This window comes from Danio rerio, chromosome 5 (assembly GCF_049306965.1).
Source record: "Danio rerio strain Tuebingen ecotype United States chromosome 5, GRCz12tu, whole genome shotgun sequence".
NCBI lineage: Eukaryota > Metazoa > Chordata > Actinopteri > Cypriniformes > Danionidae > Danio > Danio rerio.
Genome location: NC_133180.1, coordinates 17587501 through 17610182, shown reverse-complemented (window position 1 = coordinate 17610182; position 22682 = coordinate 17587501). Strand labels below are relative to the sequence as shown.

General features: G+C 33.6%; 1 protein-coding gene across 3 annotated transcripts in view; it reads left to right on the top strand.

Moving 5' to 3' along the window:
- The window catches only part of galnt9 (polypeptide N-acetylgalactosaminyltransferase 9), a 182842-nt gene that overhangs the window by 94012 nt on the left and 66148 nt on the right, over positions 1-22682 (top strand). For all 3 annotated transcript variants that reach the window (XR_012406761.1, XR_012406760.1, XM_001337982.10), the window contains exon 5: positions 8791-8988. Coding sequence is in view for 1 of the 3 variants with exons in the window: in XM_001337982.10 (XP_001338018.1) it covers positions 8791-8988 (198 nt within the window). In the remaining 2 variants the exon portion in view is untranslated. The remainder of the gene's footprint in view (positions 1-8790; positions 8989-22682) is intronic.

Sequence of the window (22682 nt, the reverse complement as noted above, 5' to 3'; positions counted from 1 at the left end):
CATTTTCCATCTAATTTGGATTTCATTTTATTTCTGCTTTTTCAGTAACATTATTCGTTGCTTATGTTTTAAATATTTATACATAGTTTAAATGTTTCGTTTATTTACTTTCCAAGGACAGTATTTATCAGTTTCATAAAAAATGTATTTACATTTTATATTAAGTATATATTAAATAAATGTATTTATTTAATTAAATTTAAATGTAGTAGTGTGTTGTATCATGAATTAGATACTTGTAATTATGACATATAAAAAATATATAGTTCTGTTTTAATTTTAGTTTATTTATTTATTTATTTATTTATTTATATATTTATTTATTTATTTATTTATTTATTTATTTATTTATTTATTATGTTTTTTTTTTATTTAGTTATATCCACATTGTTAAATTAGTACTAAGACTTATGAACTCATTGGTTTATTTTAGGTATTTTCTAAGCACAAAACATTTCTTTTTAAACAATGTCTTTATAATTTTCTGATTTTTCAGATTTTTTCAGTTACAGTATAAATAATTTATTTAAAAAATATGTATACATTTTTATTTTAGTTAGTTTCCAAGAAAAGTATTTGCCAATTTCATTTCATTTTTATTAAATCTTACATCGAAAGTTTACAATAATATTTCTATAACGTTTTCTAATAGTTTGTAATACTAATGATTATATTAATAATAATGATAACAACAACGACAAAAAATAAATCAATAAATGAATAATAATAATAACAACATGTTTTTGTTGTTGTTGTTGTTGTTGTGATTGTGGTGGTGGTATTGTTTCTTTTTTATGTATTTTGTAATGTATTTTAACATATTTAATGCGTTTAAATTGCATCATTCACATCCCGGATTTATGGACACTTTGGACGTCATCAGTTGGAAATAATATCCATTAAGAAAACACAATTAAATGATCTTAGAAAAGACAAACAAACATAAAGAAACACATAAAATGCATTAAACATTATTTTCAATGTTTTCACATTTGGTCTGCTAATGTGCAAATGATTTCTTCAACATTATTTCCCCTATTTTTCATATCTGATATTTATGTCTGGGATTTTCATGTATATTGCAATGATCTAGCCATATTCTCAGGGTAATGAAAGATCTGATCACTTTTGCCCCTCTGCACACCCTACCAAAGTGTCCCTTTTGTAATTAATCCTACCAATTACTTGCGGCTTTCTTAGCAGGGTTTTAAACACTGGATGTTCAGCTTAGGGAAGCCAATGCAGCATTCTGTTTATGTTCTGAATCTGTCTCTCTTATTTTTTCTGTTTACTCTTCACACTGTCTTCTGTGGCAGCATATATGTTTGTTTTGAGTTGGACTTATGTAGTCCTCTAGTGTGTGTGTCATGGAACTGTGATACTGTAAAGCTACTTTTTGATGATTTTCCCCCTCCTTCTTTCTTTTGTTTGTCCCTTTTGTGACTTCCTGCAGTGAACAGAGCGTGGGCTGTAACATTTCCTTTCTTAGCACTAGGTTGACAGATTTATGTTCCTGCTTGCAGTCAGTCATTATGCATATTAGCAGCAAGACTATAAAATCGGATGATAAAGTCAAGAGAAATATAATGAATTCAGTATATTTCTCTTTGTGTGCGCTTGCTAACTTGGTAACAATCTTTATTCGTCCACTTATTTTTTGATTGACTGGCAATCTGGCCAATCATAATACAGATATTTTGTGTGTCAATTTTCTTAATGTGAATTTCATGTGCATTTCGCCAGGTAAGACGGTTCTGATGTTGTTCAGGTGGAGTAGCATTTACTACACATAAATAAAGACAAGTTATGCAAATCTGCATTCATATCTACATTTATTTAATTGAACAGTAATAATATCTTGATAATCTTTCTGTGATAATGACAGCTGTTTGCATCACTTCTCAGTTCTCAACTACAGCTCTTTGTAGTAAGTGATATGCGTGGAAATACCACATGTAATAACATCCATTTTTTATTTTAAACTTGTGTCATAACTTCAGTCTTGTGTTTGAAATATAAATCCTTTGAGATGATTTTGGAGTCATGTTTTTAATAGTTTTAAATAGTGTTTAATAGTTTTAATAGTTATGTTAAATCAGTGAAAGCAGTTAAATCTTCTGTTTTGTTGAGGTGTTTATGGTTGAAATGTGTGTAATATTGATTATGTCGGTGCTGTTGCACAAAGAAAAATTTCAGACTTGTCTGATGATGAAGTGTATATCAATCAATCAATTACAATGCATTGATATGGAGATCTCTTATGTATCTTCGTCATGGGTCATTGGATTTTTTTGCACAAGACTGGCCTTTGGATGAATTTACTACTGATGACATAACCGTGCACACAATCTTAGCTTTGCTTAATCAAAATTTTATTTCAATGAATTGCCTGCACACCAGATTCAATGCAATTAAAACAAATTTGCTGCCGATATGTTGGTAGCACTTGATCTAAACCTCCTATTCTAGTTGTTGCTTTTTTGAGATCTGCTGTCTGTGGAGGCCATTTTATTAAAGTAAACTCATTGTCATGTTTAAAAACCAGATTTAGATGATTTGAGCTTTATTATTATTACTGAGGGCGGCAGAGTTTGCCAAGAAAATCCTCAATTTAGGTTATTTGAGTTGATGCTGCTTTTCTGTCATTTCCAACCAGGGTATGTGCACAGCTAATGTTTCTTACAATATTGATAAACTTCCGGTAAACAGTTTAATGTGACTTTTTACAAATTTATACTGTTCCTTTTACAGCATCAATGTTGTAATGTAATTAAATATAATCAGTTAAACAGACTTCAGCATTTATTTAGTTGTCCAAGCAAAAACAAGATCAAAAGCCGTTTACACGCATGTGCCGGTCAGGATTATTAGGCTAGCACAGAAGCTCCATTGAGGAGGAGCTTCTGGAGAAATGCAGTGAAATTTTTTGCAGTGATTTAAACATAAAAACATAATTTAATGCAGTGCTTTTTGTACATTATGAGATCCAACAGAGGCTGCTGTCGACTAACTGACTGACTGACTGAGCGATCAACTGATCCACCCTCCTCCTTCCCTAACCCCAACTAATAGTGTTTTCAAAAGCACCGATTTTCCAGAACGGAATCATACCGCCCCGAAGTGTTCTTAAAAAAAAAAAAAAAAAACTAAATGCAGCCATACGTACTTCTGGCTACATAATTCTAGATCTCTTGAAATGTATATAGGTCTATGTTTTCAAAATGAACCTTGCAACAATACCATACCTTTGATGATGGACTTTGGTTAATGCATTTTCAGAATGACCAAAACAACATATCAGATGTTGTGCAACGTATTTGTCTGCTGGTTTAAATGCCATCTCATAGCACCCAATTTATCATGACATGATTTGTTAAAACAAAATCACATTGATATACGCTTGCTGGAATTTATTTGATAAAGGCGTTTCCATTCAAGTTTATGCACATTTTGTCTTATCAGATAACAACATTGATCCCGCTCACGTTTCATTTTCAAAATATATACATAAACTTTTAATGCTTTTAAAAATTTAAACTTGCTGCATTTTCTCACAACTCTTAGCTCGGAACAGAATGGAAATGTTTCAAGAGGCCCCTAAAACGTGACGGACCTGGCTACTTAGGTTATGGGCTGTGCCCAAAACCACCTACTACTCAGTAGGTGCTGCATTTGAATTTAAACTTACTACTCGGCCGTTAAAAAAGTACATCCTATATAGCATGAATAGTAGAAGTATGAATAGAATTCGGACATACAACATCAGCCATTTTGTCATGGTCATGTGACCTACCTGCGTCAGTTGCGTTGCTTCACTCCTATTCAAAAATTCTCTCGCAGTGCATCATGGGATAGCACAGCATGCATGGGATGCGCACTTCACAATCTCGCTAGAAGTACTAAGTCATCCGTGTACTTCTTGCATACTGATTTTCGAGTTCTATGAATTCAGCCATACTACTCGGCTCGCATACTGAATTTAGCGTACTGTATAGTATGGAAGTATGCGGTTTCGGATGCAGCCATGATTATTTAGACTAATAAAATACAAAAGACAAGGGAATCAGGATCATCTAAATAATCTGTCATGTGAACTTTGCATCTGAAATGGAAGCTTCTACAAATGTCATCTGCAAAAATAACTGTCCACAACTTTTCATCACTAGTTTCTTGCATGCTTTTAGTAAGTATTGACAGATAATAGTGAGTCAAGTCAAATCAAGTCAAGTAGACTATTATTTCAACTATACAGTTAGTACACAGTGAAATTAAACGTTTTTTAAAACCAAGGGACTACACACAACATACATTTAACCACACAAATCAACAACAACTTACTAAGAACTCTAATTTGCTGACTTGTTAAAAAGAGACAGCTTGACATACAATTCTTATGCAAATTCATAAAGTTTTAAAACATAATGGTTGCCATTAAATGCCTATGCAACCACACAAGGACTAGAAAATCTAGTCCTTAATGTTTTGCTAATAAATGTGTATCACACTGGCAGGTTTTAACTCAACTAAATATGTATCACTATAATAACACAATATTTAATAAGTGATCAGAATTGCATTGTTTTTCATTATGCACAAGACATGATGCCCAATCGAGTTGACTGCACATGTTGAATTGTATCTGCACACTGCTGGTTTATTATAGCCCAGAAAGGGCTCCTTTGGGATCTTGCATGTACTGTAGCTAGTCCAGGTTATGACGGCAGTGGCCCAAGGACAGGGAAGATGAATGGATGGATTCACAAGAGGGATGGTTCCTCATGCAAGGTTATCAGTATATCCTCACATTCCCCACTGTCTTGCTCATTTCAGGACCAGGCTTTCACAAAAGATCACTTTGTTAGTAAAATGTTAAATTTCACATACTTCTTTTTGTTTGCAGGCTTATAAATTGGTGTATTCTTCTGTATTTTGGATTTTGGAATGCATTTTGTCCATAGTCCCCATAAAACGACCTCTGTCCTAGATGATACCAATATACAGACACTTTATTTTATTTATTTATTTATTTTGTGTGTGTGTGTTAATTGAACACTTACATTAAGGAAGGCTCTCAGAAGGCTATTCTTTCTGAAAGCCCCACTCACAGCCCTATTAAAACTCATGTCTCAGTGTTGATCATTACCCTAATGTGATTGAGCTTTTTAGGGGTGACCTCAAAAAAAGAAAAAAAAAAGGACAAAGTGAAAGAAGAAATAGTACATTCAAACAACAAAGTATGGAGAAAAGGTACTAAAAAGAGCACTGAAAGGACAGACTGGTGTAAAGTTTATGCAGGTTTTCATGCTAGTCTCGTGTTTGTCTTTGCTGAAAATGTCAATATGTGATGATTACTCTGTCAGGCTTGATTGTTCTCCTTTTAAACCAACACTGGTTTTGATAATGGAATACAAGCTTATTTCCAAAAAAATGACAGAATCAATTTTCTCCCCAAGATTATTCCCTGCTCCATTTTTTAAAAAGTAAACACAGACGCTGTATACTAGATGAATAAAATGAATGAGAATGTAGCATTTAATTTGTTTGGCTATTTACAGTGTCAGCTTGCAAGAGACATTTGTGAATAATAAATACGTATGTGAACTGTGTTACAAATATGCTTTACTTTTCACAAATTCAAAAGGCACGTTGTGAAATGTGAACCGAACACCTTGTCAACATCATTAATTATGCATCAAAGGTAAACGAAACACGGAAAGTGATATCTCATTAAAAAAATGGTGTTAGTTCAGTTTTATATGATATGTGAAATTTGACTTGTGCAGGAAATATGAGACAATTAATACTGGCTGTTAAAAAGGTGCAGTATGCAAGTTTGACACCCAGTGGTTGAACTAGGTATTGCACTCTTAATTAAAAAAAACAGGCAAGTGCCGGTTGCCAGATTGACGACACCAACAGGAGCCTGTCTGACTATCAAGCCTAAAGGCTGATTAAATTTGTGTTCTAAATAAAAGTAATGACACATGGTAGAAGCAATATTTTCCATATTAAAAAGAGTTTTTGTTTTAACCAACACCTGACATATATTTTAAAAACGGCTTCTATTTCTGAGAGCTAAACAACAGGATAAACATGACAATGATCCCCTCAGGGACACCTCATGTGCTTTATTCAGTGTTAAATGCTAATAATGAGTTTGATTACCATTTTACATGACATTTATTGTCATACTACTGAAAGCAGCAGCAGATAGTTTACCTCAGATCTAGAAAATAAAATAAATAATTTGAAATAGAAAAATCCAAAACATATCAGTGATTCAGCATGAATATTTAATAATATTCAAGAGGCTTGGTATGTATTAATCAGATTATAACCCTTAAACCGCCTTTCCACTGCACATGACATTTGTAAACGTCAGAATGTGCCCCCCTTGTGGCACTTGCACAGAATTCAGTGTTGTCATGCACCATGGAAGAAAAGCTGATTCTCGCAGTGTCTGAAATAAAGTGCAAAAAGAGCCTTTATTCTCTGTGCATTCACCATGGTTAAATGAATGAGTGAATGAATGAATGAATGAATGAATGAATGAATGAATGAATGAATGAATGAATGAATGAATGAATGAATGAATGAATGAATGAATGCATACTAGAAACCCATAGACCACTAAAAAGTGGAGACAACATAAAAAAAAAAATACTCATTTATGATTAGAAAGGTTTTTTAATATAGACCTTGGTCATCTGGTCACATACGATCTAGTCACAGTTCAAACATTTTAACTATAGGTGGGCATAGATTCATTTTTTAATCTAGATTAATCTCACTGCAATCTTGAAATTGATCTAGATTAAAATGTCTCATTTGAATTCTGCCAAAGGCATTCAGAATATGTGTGCTACCCAAATAATGCCTAAAAGACAGGTTTTTCAAGCCAGGTGGCGTATTAGAGCAGGGGCTCATCTCTTGTTTCCTAAATGCATCACAATCTAATTGGTGATGAAAATAAATTATGTTCAATAAGATGTAACTGTGTTTATGAACTGTTTATTCAGGTAAAGATGAATTTGAACTGTATGCCTACATAAGCTCCAAACAGCAATATTTGATTACCTTAATCCTACTAAAGTCATAACAGAAGTGGAATTAAGACGTGGAGTTTGCATATATTAGTGGCATTATTTGCGTCTAATTCAACAGTTTGTCACAGGGGCTTGAATGTAATGTTGTTGAACTGCAGTTAAAGTCACCCAAAATTACAGGAAACTCTTACATGAAAGCACTTCACCTAAACACCTTTATTATATTATTGTATATTAAGGCAAATAACTAGATTACAGATGTCCATGTAAGCGTAGTCAGTAGTGTCTTCAAAGTAAGTAAAATATCCAGAAGGGCATTTTGCTGATTTGATTCAGAAGGCCACTTTTTTTTTTCAGACGGCTCACCAGTCAGGTATACATCTGTGCTAAAATATCAAAGTGAAAGTCATCATAGCTTGTGTAGAATAGACCCAGCTCCCAACCCAACTTTGAGAATAGATTGACGACAATGTTTTTTTATCGTGCGATAAGAGTATTGCATTAACGCAGTACGTTAACACCGATAACGACCCACTATTAATTTTAACAAATTCGCAGCTCAAAGTCGAATTCGAATTTTTCACATACGGAGATTAACGGAACTCCTGGACTACTCTCCATTGAAATAAATGACTTCCTGTCTGTTTGTTGTTTGACACATGCAGTGAAAAGGTGGCTTTACCATTTTGTCGGAGTGCAGCGAGTGCGCTATTCTGTGTATCTGAATGGCTGTATTTGTATGTTTCTGTCTTGTTTTGTCTTGTGCAAACAGCCAAATTGCTTAACACTGCAAATCTCGTCATGTAGCGTGTTGTTTTGTTGCAATGTAACCTTCTTACCTAATGTTTACGTTCGTAATATTCATATTATTTGCTAATTAGAAACCACCTCACATGGAACATTGATTCTGCGTCTCATTTGGGAGTCTGCTACTGTCCACCAGAGGTTGCATTTCAGTTGCGGACACCCACTCTGAGATGCCTCCTGATTGAATGAAAGAAATACGCTGTTTTCCACCAAGACAACCATGGAGAGCTAAAATATTGGCTAAACTGGCTAAAATAATTGGCTAAAATAATTGGGTAAACTGTCATTCCGGCATGAAATGCACATTTTCAAAGCAGAATATCCAACGTTAGCATTGTTTATCAGATAAGCAAGAATGTTCACTTAGCATGTTTAATATTAAATATATAATGTTAAATATCTGCAAACATATTATGGTATTTTTATTCTTTAGAAGAGTCGAAAACTTACATACAGCACCTTTAAGTGTTAAGGCATTTCAAGTATGCATTTAAGGGTTAAAGCAGGGTGGATTCAGATTGACTGTCATTGTCCATAAGCTAAAAAGTGTAATTCTGAAAGGAACATATTGATATTGCATCTATGTGCCATTATTATTGCAGTTGGATTCTGCTGTACTGCTAAAACAACCAAAATGCTTACTCTCTACCAAGTGAACAGACTTTTCTGTGCTATAAAATGTTTCCCAGTTGCAGAATTATGTAGTTCTCCCATCAGCACTGCTTTCAGCCTCTGCTATAGGTGTTTTGAAGAACCATTTTAAGAAAATATTGTAAGAACATTTCACATTGACACCCTAACACATGCTTTTACCTCTGTTGCTCCGTGTAGAAGGAATATAACAAGCACTATTTGTACAGGAAGCAAGAAAGGCTCAATGTGTCTCAACTCCCAATCTCTTCTTTCTTTTTTTGTCTGATCTCTATCACTTATTCAGGGCTGAGCCGATCCTCACCAGAGTGAAAGAAGATCACACTAGGATAATCCTCCCTGCGATAGATAATATCAAGTACAATACCTTTGAGGTGCAGCAATACGCTAATGCGGCTCATGGCTACAACTGGGGCCTGTGGTGCATGTACATCATCCCGCCTCAGGATTGGCTGGACAGAGGAGATGAAACTGCTCCAATCAGGTAAGGGCATCCAGCTCACCACTCCATAATGCATGAGAACATTCTCTGAAATATAAATGACTAGGGATATAAGAGATGAATATTTTACAAGTGATAAGGTGGCGTTAGTTTCCTGGATGTGCAATAAATGTATTCATGTTTTCATTATCATAGAGGATTTGTTGGTGTTTTTCCATAGAGAACATGGAGGGGGAAACATACAAATTTCGGTAAATACTGTAGGGTTGCATGGCGTACTCGTATATATTGGTGTTCTGGTCCCACTTTATATTGTGGCCTTAACTAATATGTACTTACACAGGAACTAATAGTTTTCTACAATGTACTTATTGTGTAAATACATGTATTTACTGTGTAATTATGCTTTGATTAAATACATGTATGTAATTACAATGTAATTATCTTTTGTAAATGCATTTGTAAAATACACTGTTGACCATCCCTTACACCTTAACCCACCCTTATACCTACCCATGCCACCAAACCTGTCCATAACCCAACCTCTATCCCAACTCAAAAGCACGTGTTCTCAAATACATTATAAACACAGTAAGTACATTGTATTTATTTTTTGATGTAAGTACATAGTAGTTAAGGACACTTAATATAAAGTGGGACCGGTGTTCTTTGGTGACTACTGATACATTTGTAACTCTAAAATCAGGGTTTTATTTTGAGGACAAAAGACTTTCCAAATTTAAAGATTTTTCCATTTTACTGCATCAAATTTCACGCATGCACATATTACAGTAAAAACTGTGATATGGTGTTACACAAAACAAAAAATAATTTTGTAATGTGTAACAATAAGTGTTATCCACCAATTAGAAATAAGCCGGTTTATTGATTGGTGTGATACAAATAAGCTAAAAATAAATACTAAGAAAACAGAAGAGATGGTATTTGACCCAAAATGGATAGGTCACCATCTTAAAGTAATCGTACACGACCATCCTATTACTCAGTCAGAGGTCTATAAGTACTTGTGCATTTACATTGACAGTTCTTTTACACGGAAAACACACGTAGAGTCGGTTTGCTCTCGTTTACACCAGAGATTATATTTTGTACAGAGGTTACATCTACATCTTTTTGGAGTTATCAAGAAGCTTATGAAGTTGTTTTTTAAAGCATTTCTTTTTGAAGTATTGTTTAAAGTATTGTTAGATATGGTATCACAGTGTGGTTTGGCAACCTATCTGTACAGTGTAAATCTTAGTTGATGCATCTTTTAAAGACAGGATGGAAAATGATTGTGCATGATGAATATTTTAATCCTCAAGTTTTATATGAGAATTGTGTCCTCAATCAGGTGAAAAGGATTCTGAATGATCCAACTCATTTTGTGTTTCCACATTATGAACTGCTTCCCTCTGGTAGGAGATATACTGTAGAGTCCCTAAGTGTAGGTTAAACCTATAAGAAATTAAAGGATTATAAGAAATCCTTTATACCAGTTTCACTTGGTTTACTTAACACACATTTATCTAAATTAGCATTATAATTATTGTAACTTCTGTATTTTGTATTGTTTTTATTGTTGTGTTTTATGGATTGTCTGCACAATAATTTTATGATGGAAAACATGTATAAGAAATGAAAGTCAGTTTCGGAGTTGAAACGAAACACCAAGTAGCAAAATTAAATAAAAGTAAGATTTAGAGGTGAAATATGGAAAAAGTAGTTTCTTGTAAAATAATACCTCCGATTTATTGTTATCATTAAAACATTTTGTCTTAGTAAAGTCTAGTGTGTTTTTTTTTCGTACCGAAATTCAAAATGCCTAAAAAGATCAAATAATAAATCAAAAAAACACCTAACCAAATGATAAATCAAATGCTCAAACTATCAAATGATAAATTAATATACAGATAATAATAATAAACAAATAATAAACAAAACACATTCTCAAATGAGAAATCAAATGTATTTGATATTTAATGTTCATGAACAACTCAGTATAAGCCTTTAACGATTAAATAATACATCAACTGCTCAAACTATAAATCAAATGAAGACACGTTCTGATTGTCAAACAGTGTTCAATGTACTGAAAAAGAACTACAATAATTGAATAGATCATAAGTGTGATGCTATGATGAATAAGATAAAAAAGAAAACGCAAAATTAAATAAAAGTAAAATTTTAAAGATGAAAAAGGGAAAAAGTAGTTTCTTGTAAAATGATACCTCCATTTTATTGTCATCGTTTCATCATTGTGTGTTAGCAAAGTCTGATATGGTAGGTTTTTCCCAACACAATTCAAATGAAAATTCAAATGTATAAAAAGATCAAGTAATAAGTCAAACTCAAAACAACTATTCAAATGATAAGTCAAATGCTAAAACCATAAAATAATAAATCAAAATGCATTCTCACATGAGAAATCCAATGTATTTGATATTTAATTTTGATGATCAACTATCAAGTATAAACCTGTAACATTTAAATGATAAATCAAATTCTCAAACTATAAATTAAATGCTCAAACTGACATCACAAATGATAAATCAAATGCAAATGAGGAGTGCCAATCAACCAGCCTGGGCGGAGCCTTAGGGCGGGAAGAGTTTGGTGACAACAACTATAGTAGAGCATTTACCTGTAGGTAGTTATTTGGAAAGTTTAATTTATTATTTGATCTTTTAAGGCATTTAAATTTTCATTTTAATTTTGTTAGGAAAAAACTAACATAGTCTAGGACAAATTGTACAAAAAAAAAAAAAAAAAATCAATAGTCTCTCACTTACATCGATCTGTATTTTGTTGTTCATAATGAGAGAATACACTGTATAATATAAACAAAGTTTTTTTTGTTGTTGTTGCTGTTTTCTAAAACGCAGTAAAAACTTGTGGACAAGGAGAGTTTTCATTCTTAAACACGCAAGTGTAAATGGGGCCTTATTGAATGCAGGCTCAAAATAAAATTATTTTCAGGGTAGTAACTTTGAATAAAAATGTGTGATTAGCAAAAAAATCAGAAACAACATTCACAGACTTACAGTAACTGTAATGCCACAAACTGACACTCTGACATTATTTTTCACATTTCACTTCAGCTGTCATTTTTGCTCCATTACCTTGAATTTGTTGGACTTTTCTATTCATTTGAGATATATCCAGCTGCAGACCCACACACGTTTCAGGACACACAATCCAGGCCATACAAACTAGGTAGCGGCGAACCATATACTGTATGAATAATGACGGATCAGTCTTCCTCCATAGTTTTCTTGTTTAACAGCGAATAACTCCTTAGAAGCATTATCACTACCTACTGTATTTCACAAATATAACAATCTAGACTGTCCATGCTACGATAGCCATTCCATTCATTCGACTGTGAACTCAGTTTCCCATTTCAGTCATTATTTAATTATTATATCATACTGATCCTTTCAACATCTGTGCAGTTTTGGTACTCAAATATATAAATAAAAATTATTTGTTAAAACGCTTAGACTTTATTCACATATCCGCATACACATTGAAAACATAATAGACTGGCTAATTGCAAGATTAAGTGTAATAAACTAATTCTGGATCTTACTATAAATTACCATAGTATTTAATGTGGGAAAACATTAGTAAAAAGGTTATTATAAAATTAAGCAAATAAATGCTATTCAATAGCTGGAGAAAAATATTAATATAGTGTTTTACATATATTTCATGTATTTTTATTTCATATTAAGCTGTATAATATACATATTTACTTGCTATTATTTCCTTCAGTATAATGATTCATTATATAATAAAACCTTTACAATTTAGATTGTTTAAAATTTTTCACCAAAATCAGCAAACGAGTGTCTGCTTTATTGACTTTGTCAGATAAATAATGACTGATCATATATGATGACTACTAGAAAACAGTTCAGTCTATTCCTGAGACCCCGCTCATTGACTTGTGTCCTCTGTAGTTGCGTTTTTATGAATTTTCTTTACATTTTTTAAAATACTCTGTCAAGTCCGGTTGTACTGTTCAGAGGATATCCTGGGCTTTCTAGTGATACATAATTTGATCGGCTGGCATGCTAGGAACCACTTCTTACACTGCAATGGCCAACATCAGAAGGAAAGTGGTATGTAAAATAACATTTTTTAATGTTTTTTTTACTATTATTATTACATATATATTTGTTTATTAAAGTGACAGGAACAGCTTTCAAAGCTGTTAACTTGTTAGTGTTTCAAAATATCATCCTTTTTTAAATTCCTATATATATCATTCTTTTTTCACATGATGACGATGCCATCGTCCATTGCGATGTTTCACATTAAACTTTGTACGATGACAAATTGGTCGACATCCCCAAACCCTATTGACCAATCAGATAATCTCTATAAATATTCATTGTTTTATTCACATATTTGAAATATTGAGACATTTTTATTCAATACAATAAAATTCTGCCACATTTTTGGGCTATATGCAAGTAAGATGATTCCAAGCAAGTGTAAATAATATATCAACAACAAATAGAGAGGGCTTCATCTTGAATTTTTGGATGATGAGACTAATTTAATATTCATACCAAGATACCAGAGGCAGTTATCATGCCAAAGCCAAAATTGTAGTCCACTCATATCACGAGCCTCTTCATTGAAATACTCATTTTATGCTTAAAACCAAGTTGCTGAAATGAGCTTTGTTACAGCTCAGTCCTAAACCCCCGAGAGCAATGGATATACCCTGCCAAAGAGAGTGGACTTTTTCATTTCGTATGAAATCTGGTCAAGGTCACTATTGTGTGAGAGTAGCAGGACAGCCGAAATCCCATTCATTATTCATGTCTCTGACTGATAGCTATTTGGAGAGAGAAACTAGGCCTGTAGCCCAATATTACTGGAGCTGATCCCCATGATGCCTCATATTGGTTACTGAAAAGTTCTTTTTTGCAGTAATATCCAATAGCCTAAGAGATTTAGTGTGCAGAGTCATAGTTATAGGTGTGTATAGTTATTTATACACTTTAGATGAGAATAGCTTTCTGCATAGCACATAGAATCAACAATTTAAACGTTTCTTATATTATAGTTTAGACACTTGTGATGCAATTAAAATGATCACAGATGGTCAGCAGTTTGCAATCATTTATTTTTATAAAAATAATGTCCACTCTATACAAGCATGTGATCTGCAAGTCAACAGCAAATTTTGTTCACATCCCAAAAAGGCGTGAAAACACTTTCACAGACTTGTTGTTCCCTGGTGGAATGACCTAGGAAGAAAGAAGAAAGAAGAATTGATTTGACCTTGTAATACTTACACACTCCACTCTTACATATTATATTATTGCTCTTTTGCTGATTTTCCTTAAGTTAAGTTGATAGCTAAGACTATATAGAGCAGGGGTCACCAATCCTGGTCCTGTTGGGCCGGTGTCCCTGCAGGGTTTAGCTCCATCTTGGCTCAACACACCTGCCTGGATGTTTCAAGTATACCTAGTAAGACCTTGATTAGCTTGTTCAGGTGTGTTTGATTAGGGTTGGAGCTAAAATCTGCAGGACACCGGCCCTCCAGGAACAAGTTTGGTGACCACTGATACAGAGTATATTTAAACTGTGTGTTTTTACTGCTTTGATGTTAATCTAGGGTTAAAGGAATAGCATTTAAGGTGTGCCAATTTACAATGTGATGGTAGAAGCAAAATGCATAGAGCCCCGTTTACACTAATATGTTTTAATTGTAAAACAGCGTTTTAGAATGAAAACGATCTGCGTCCACACTGGCTTTTCTCATCTTAAGACGTGACCACACACACTCTGGCATGCAATGCAGCCACGCCTGTTCATCATACATGACTGACACTCAGTATTTCAGAAACCCATATTCTGGAATTTTTGCACACAATCAACATAATGATCATAATGATAATGATGAAAAAGAGCAAAAAATCCTATATGGTGTAATTCTTAAAAGTAAAAATGCCCTGTTGATGCCTGAGGTAAAAGAAGAACAGTCCCTGCTAAGAGAAAAAAAAAAAGTAGGAACTAAAGTCGTCCACTACAAATGCCGTTAAAACTAAAAAACATCAAATTTTAATCAGTATATTTTAAATATGGGCGGAGCAGTGGGTAGCGCTGTTGCCTTACAGCAAGAAGATCGCTGGTTCAAGCCCCGGCTGGGTCAGTTGGCATTTCTGTTTGGAGTTTGCATGTTCTTCCTGCGTTGGTGTGGGTTTCCTCCGGGTGCTCCAGTTTCTCCCACAAGTTTAAAAACATGTGCTATAGGTGAATTAGGTAAGCTAAATTGTCTGTAGTGTATGTATTTGAGTGATGGGGAGTGTATGGGTGTTTCCAAGTGATGGGTTGCAGCTGGAAGGGCTTCCTCTGCATAAAACATATGCTGGATAAGTAGGCGGTTCATTCCGCTGTGGCGACCCCTGATTAATAAAGGGACTAAGCCTAAAAGAAAATGAATGAATTTTGAGTATACTGAAGCCAATAATATTTTGAATCCAGTTTATTTAAATGGTTTCTATTGTATTTTGGGACATTTCAAGAACATTTGTTTCTTAAGTACAGAACCTTTAACAGTTAATATTAATTCCGACTAAAATCATTAAAACCATTCCAAAACCATCAAAACTACTGTCATGTTGTTTTCTTCAGCAGGGGTAGACTTGTTCATGCTGATAGAAATTCAACAGTAACTCAAATAGCCGCTTGTTACAACTGAGATATGGAGAGTAGCAAATCTGAACACACAACATGGCAATCCTTGAAGCAGATGAGCTACAGCAGCAGAAGGAAACACTGGTGCCAATTCTGTCCATAAAGGATAGTAATCTGAGGCTAAAATTAGGCCAAGCAAAATTTGAAAATAGAATACTGGCAAAAAAAGTCTGAATAGCCTAGCATGTCGCAAAACTCAAATCATCTCAGACTTACTCATCAGACCTCATTCCAGTAGATTTGCATCACAGATTTACAGCTGGCAAATCTGCTGCAAGTTTGTGATGCTGTTATCTGAATATGAACCAACAGATTTATAGGATGTTTCCAGCACATTGTTGAATCTATTTAAGCATGTTTGTTGAATCTATATCTTTAAGAATTACTGCAGTTCTGAAGGAGAAAGAGTTTGCAACCCAGTGCAAGCAAGGTGTACCTAATAAAAAGGCCAGCGAGTGTATAAATGATGTATTAAAACATGTTTTAAAGCCACTGTTCTGCATTTTGTACACATGACAGATGCTTTTAGAGTGCATTTGAGGTATACATTTTTTATGTGTGCTCCATGGGAGTTAAAACCAGTTCTTTGGTGTTTCTAGTGCCACTTTTCACCAGATTAGCTACAGTATTTGGATCTTGAATAGTGCAACCTTTTAATCTGTATTGCACTATAATTAAAATCTCCAGATATACTCTTTCTGTACATCACACTAAAATGTATATATTCAATTAAAGTTTATTTGTGTAGTTATTTATACAATGATAATTGTTTCAAAAAGTGTACTTTACTGCATCACAATCAAATTTGGAAAAGTTAAGGTTATTAGGTACCATAACTTTATTAGTTTCTAATTAATTATTATTAGTTATTATCAGAAATTATTATTACTAATTAATTATTTATTAGTTACACCTGTATGCAGATGATACAATAATATATACAGCTGCACACTCCTTAAACCAAGCTGTACAGTATTTACAGAACGCTTTTCAAATACTACAGTGTAGGGTTGCACGATTTACCAGTACTATGGTGGTATCGCGATGCTATGGCTCCAAAATACTGGTGGTGCCACTGTAGTTTGTAAACAGTCATAGCATCATTAATGGATTATCTACAATAGTTAATGTTGCATGTGGAAAAGTCACTAAAATGCTCACACATTTGTGCAACAATAGACCATTTTTTTAATAGTTAGTGGAGCCCTTTAAGGTTGCAAAACCGTGTAGAATTTATGCTGTTTATGGTAGCCTATTGCACATTTTCTAATGCTTCAGTTCGAATGCACATCTGAATTGGTTAATTTCTGTTCCTGTTAATATGATTTAGTAGCTACAACAACCGCAACAATCTCTTTAAAAGAACGGCTCATGAAGTGATATTTTGAATTATTTTGATCGTTGCCTGATAAGACTGAAAAAAATACATGAAAAACGCAAAATAGCAACAGGAAACATTGAAACAAATTTTGACCACTTCATATAGACTAATTTTGTTGGAAAAATGCTCTTTTTGTAACAAATTTCATCCGATATCGTTTGTATCTTTATTTTAATGCATTTCTTTGTTGGTCAGTTATCTACAAAACAAACAAAAAATGTATATATTTTTAGGTGAAGTGATGTGCAAATAATACTTTTTGTATTTACAACCAGAAGCCCTATGTTTTGAGATATTAAAGAGCAGGTTGGATTGTAGCGAGACAAAAGGTTGGTTAAATACACAGGAGCTAGATTATTTGAAGCTTTATAGGTAAGAAGCAATATTTTAAAATCAATACGAAACTTAATAGGTAGCCAGTGTAAGGAGGATAAAGTTGATCTGTAAGGAGGATTTTTATGAGCTGATCTTTTTTTTTTTTTTTTTTTTTTTTAATGAATGGTAATTTTGTAATTTTGTGGTATTATTTTGTGTGATTTTTGTGTGAAACCTTGTTCTTGCTGGAATACAGTACTGTCTCAATGTGATCTCCTGGTTAAATAAAGGAAATAATAATAATAATATTAATAATCGTAGTAGTAGTAGTACTACTACTACTGCTACTACTACTACTACTACTAATAATAATAATAATAATAATAGTAATAATAATAATAATAATAATAATTATTATTATTATTATAATAATTATTATTATTATTATTTTTTTGTATTATAATGTTAACTAATTAACTAGTAACTAATAGTTTTTTAAAGTTTTATAAGTTAACCTGCAGCTCTATAGAAAATAGGTGATGTCTATGTGTACATGTTCAATGAAGTGTATTAGATGTATGTATTATATGACCTGAGGTACCAATACAAGTTTAAAGTTTGAGCAAAAACTCATTACAGACAAAGGTAGCATTCATTGTCCATGAAGCCCTTTCCTGACTTGATCGTATTGACAGTTTAAAATGGCCGCCTCCAGGCCTGCGGTGTGTCAATGAGCTGTGCTATTGGAAATCATTCCAGCTCCACTTCTCTCAAACTCTCACTGTATCCACTGCAGCTCAGCTTGCCTGTGGCTCTTTAGCAAAGAGCATCCCAATACTCATAGCACACGGCAACAGGCTTTATTTAAATCATTCATGTTTACAGTTAAATGAAGGACAGTCTAGTTCAAATGTCTGTAAATAAGCAATTAGTCACACTAAGAGGATAAACACTGTAATTGCATGTGATACATTTTTCTAGAAAGACCATAGTCTGTGAATATAAAATGCTTCTAAAACATACTGGATTTTATTATATTTTTGAATTTATAAAAAGTACAGATTCTAAAATACGCTAAATAAAATTTAAAAAAAATTGCCAGCCTTTTTGTTTTAGTGCAAAATCTATTAATAATTATTTTAATCTCACTTACATATTTATGAAAGGTTTCTGTTTACTGCTCGTGTTTGCAGTGCTGAGCTTTGTAACCTCTCACAGATATGTTTGTTGAGTGTAAGAACCAATTGCAGGCATTTAGAGGAATTGTTCAGCCAAAAATGCTAATTCTGTCATCGTTTACTCACCTATTTGAGTTTTTTCTTCCTCTGCTAAACATAAGGTAATATATTTCAAGAATGTTTGTTGCTGGCACCCATTGACTTCGATTTTTTTGTATCCTGCTATGGAAGTCAATGGGTGCCAGCTAGGCCTGTCATGATATCTATTTTTTATCGTACGATATATTGCACCAAATTATTGCAATAAACAACATTATTGTGTTAATTAGTTACTAACAGTTGTTAGCTAACAATTTTTTCTAGTTGATCATTTGGGAAAAGTGGCAGAAGGTAGATTTTTCCGATAAATCATCTGTTGAACCGCATCCCAATCATCACACATACTTTAGAAGACCTATTGTTCAGCAGGATGGCAGCCCATTTCATACTTCAGCCTCCACATCAAACATTTTGAAAGCAAAGGATGTCGGGGTTCTACAGGATTGGCCAGCCCAGTCACAGGAATTACACATTATTGAGCATTTCTTGGGTAAGATGAAGGTGGAGGCATTGAAGATGAATCCAAAGAATCTTGATGAAATCTGGGAGTCCTGCAAGAGGGCTTTCTTTGCCATTCCAGATGACTTTATCAATAAGTTATTAGAGTCATTGCAGATATGTATGGATGCAGTCGTCTAAGCTTATGGGAATCATACACAATAATAATTATTTCCACTGCACCATGACTTTATATTCTATACTGTACATTATTTCTGTTAAGTGAAAAGAGTTTTGTCTAAGCAAAGTCATACCTTATTGTCCTAAATAATTAAAAATCAAGGCGTGATCATGTTTTATTTTAGTCAAATAAGCTTAGAGGCCTTTGCCTTTCATATAAGCCACTTCTGAAAACAAATGATCAACTAGAAGTCAAGTTATTATTTGTTCCTAAAACTTGGATAGACTTTTGTCAGGTAGTGTATACTGCAAAATGTCTATAAAGTACATACTTTAACCAAAAGGCACTTACATTTCAGTTTATAAATTTTACTGTGCATGGCTGCAAAGAAGAATAAGAAAGAATAAATAAGCACAACCAGTACTGTCAAAATCCTACAACACACTGACACAATCTGGTCCTGTAATGAAAACATTTCAAACTGTCTGCTCTTTTCAAAAGTATCTGTAGAGTAATTGTGCATTCTGAGGAAAACACACACAATTAAATCAATATTTGTTATAACTGAAACATTTTCCTCAAGACAGCACTGTTGGCACAAATGCATGGACTCTTAGAAATGACTTTTTTATTCTTTGTGATCTAAATAATGGATCACAGTAGAAATGTTGGTACATCTAGAATTCATTAGTCTTTGAAAGAGGCCCACCTGTGGTTCGCCAACAAACAATTCACTTTCAACCCACCCGCAAAGCAACGAAGCAAAAACGACATCCAATGACAAACTCGTCTTGAGTTTCTGAAACACAACAGATCTTTTGTCTGTGGAGATTTGACTGCCTTATAGAGACTCAAAATCATCTTGCCCCTTGCTGTGTTTGTAACAAACCTCAGATCTGGCCCAAAAGTTTGAAAACAAAAGCAAACCAGAGTGTAAAGCAAACTTGCAGAGAAAACTTTTACCTCTGTGTTTCTTTTCTGTGTGACCTCAACACATCCAGGAAAATAAATAGAAATGTTTTATTTAGCTGCTCACCTCCTTATGCTGGTTTCTCTACAGCTTATACAAAAACATCAAACAGAATATATTTTTGGTTGTTGTCCAACAGTATTTTTGTTTGTTTCTTTATATATTTCACATATGATGTTTACCAGAGCAAGGGATTTTTCACAGTATTTCTTATTATATATATATATATATATATATATATATATATATATATATATATATATATATATATATATATATATATATATATATATATATATATTCTAGAGACTCTTATTTGGTTTATTTCGGCTTGAATAAAAGCAATTTTAAATGTAAAATCAGACAAAAAGGGCTCAGGGGTAGCTTAAATAATGTGTCGGTCCTCTTTGGGTAAGGGATTTCTCAGAATAAACAGCAAAAGTCTGTCCAAGGCACTCGAAAAATATAGAAAATACTAAAAAGTCTTTACTGGTATGACTAGGGACAGCATGGTGGCACAGTGGTCATCACAATCGCCTCACAGCATGAAGGTCTCTAGTTTGAGCCTCGGTTGGGTCAGTTAGCGTTTCTGTGTGGAGTTTGCCTGTTCTCCCCATGTACGTGTGGGTTTCCTCTGGGTTGTTATGGAGTTGCAAAGATGAGTCACACACAATGTCTTTACAAAGTTCATGCACAATTACACATATAGGCACACACACACAACTTTGCAATGTTTTTGCATTGCAAATGTGACAGCATACACATTAATATCCACTGTTGTATGGATATCCAATATGCTAATGTACAAAATACACCTGATTTAATGGGATTGAAGCGTCTTCTTCTAAAATTGTATTGACATGCGGCTGTGGTGATAAAGACAGTAAAATTGCTGTAATTTATTACAAACATGCACTGATTTAAAAATATTTTAAGCTTGTAAAACTCATTCTTGATCTCATGTGATGATAATCAATTTCAAACTATTTAAAACTCTTTAAAGTATTTAGAAATGTGTTGAAAATTATTAGACTTCTTTCCATTGAACAGAAATAGGGGAAAAATATAAGGGGTATATGGGTCACAGTATACTGGCTTGGGGTAGATATAGACCATTTCAATTTAGTCTTGTCATTGGCCCATGAACATTTTCCTGCTTGTTATCAAACTGTTTTTATAACTGTAACAAGAGGCAATTCAATCACAACTTAACATTATTTATCAATATGTGGCTCTTTTTGGATTCTCGGGAGCTATAGAAATTAAAAATGTACAACAGGAAATATTCTCGGGAGCTATAGAAATTAAAAATGTAAAACAGGAAATACGTTGGGACCATTGCTTTTGTTTACATTCCTCAAAATGGTCAATAATTACACATCTCTAACAATGAGAAAATTGAAATGGGCCTAAGGCTAGATTCACACTAAAAGTGAGGTGAATTACTTGAACTTGGAAAATGCAATTGAGGCGTAACAGAGATAGAATGATCACTTGATTATGACTAAATGCCCAGGCAGTGGCATTTCATTTGATTTTTTAATTTGATATATACTGCATTGGTTTAATAAGTTAAATTGTTCTTTGATGTCTACATTTTAGGTTTATGGCTTTGGTAAGTTAAAAAAAAATCTCCAGAAACGGTTGTTACGTCCCGAGCAGTCTAGGGTTGGTGGGAACAATAACAAGAGTGTAAATAAATAAATAAATTAAACTTAAATACTAAATTTAGGGTTATCCCCTTCTCCTGTCCCAACTCACAATGATCACAACGTTCATCAAGAAGTAACAAGGTTTATTATTTTCTTAGACAACCAAGATATTAGAAGCATCTCTTCGGAGGGGAATCCAGGCCAAAATAATAAACAAGAGACAGCTTTCTTGCGGGGAAATATTTCTGACTTACCTGCTCAAATAAAAAGTACCCCAAAAAAAATTACAACAAACTTCCCTTTCTCCCTCGCTGCCACAAACCAGGAGAAAACGTTTTCATACTAAATGGCGATTCCCAACCTACCGCTTCTATTTATAACCAAAATAATATATATATTTAATAAGTGAAAAGCAAACAGGCTCAGATCTAATGGCGAGCCATTTAGAAAAATATTAAATTGTCAGTTAAAGAAATCAATCAATCACACCAGTAAGTCAACCAACAGTCTGGAGCAGGAGATAGGAGACGCTCTGTACAACAGCAGCAGCAACGACGACGACAGAGATTTGCGACCTGCACCAAGCAGAAAGATCCGTCCTTTGTTCCTCTCCTCCAGCTTATATATGCTCCCACTCGCAACACAGCTGGACCGCAATCAAACGCAGCTCTTGAGTGAGAGAGAGAGAGAGACCTGCGCATGCTCCACAGCGTGCAACACAACATCAGCTCCAAATGCATAAACAAAAAACAAATCTGTATATGTATATATATATATATATATATATATATATATATAT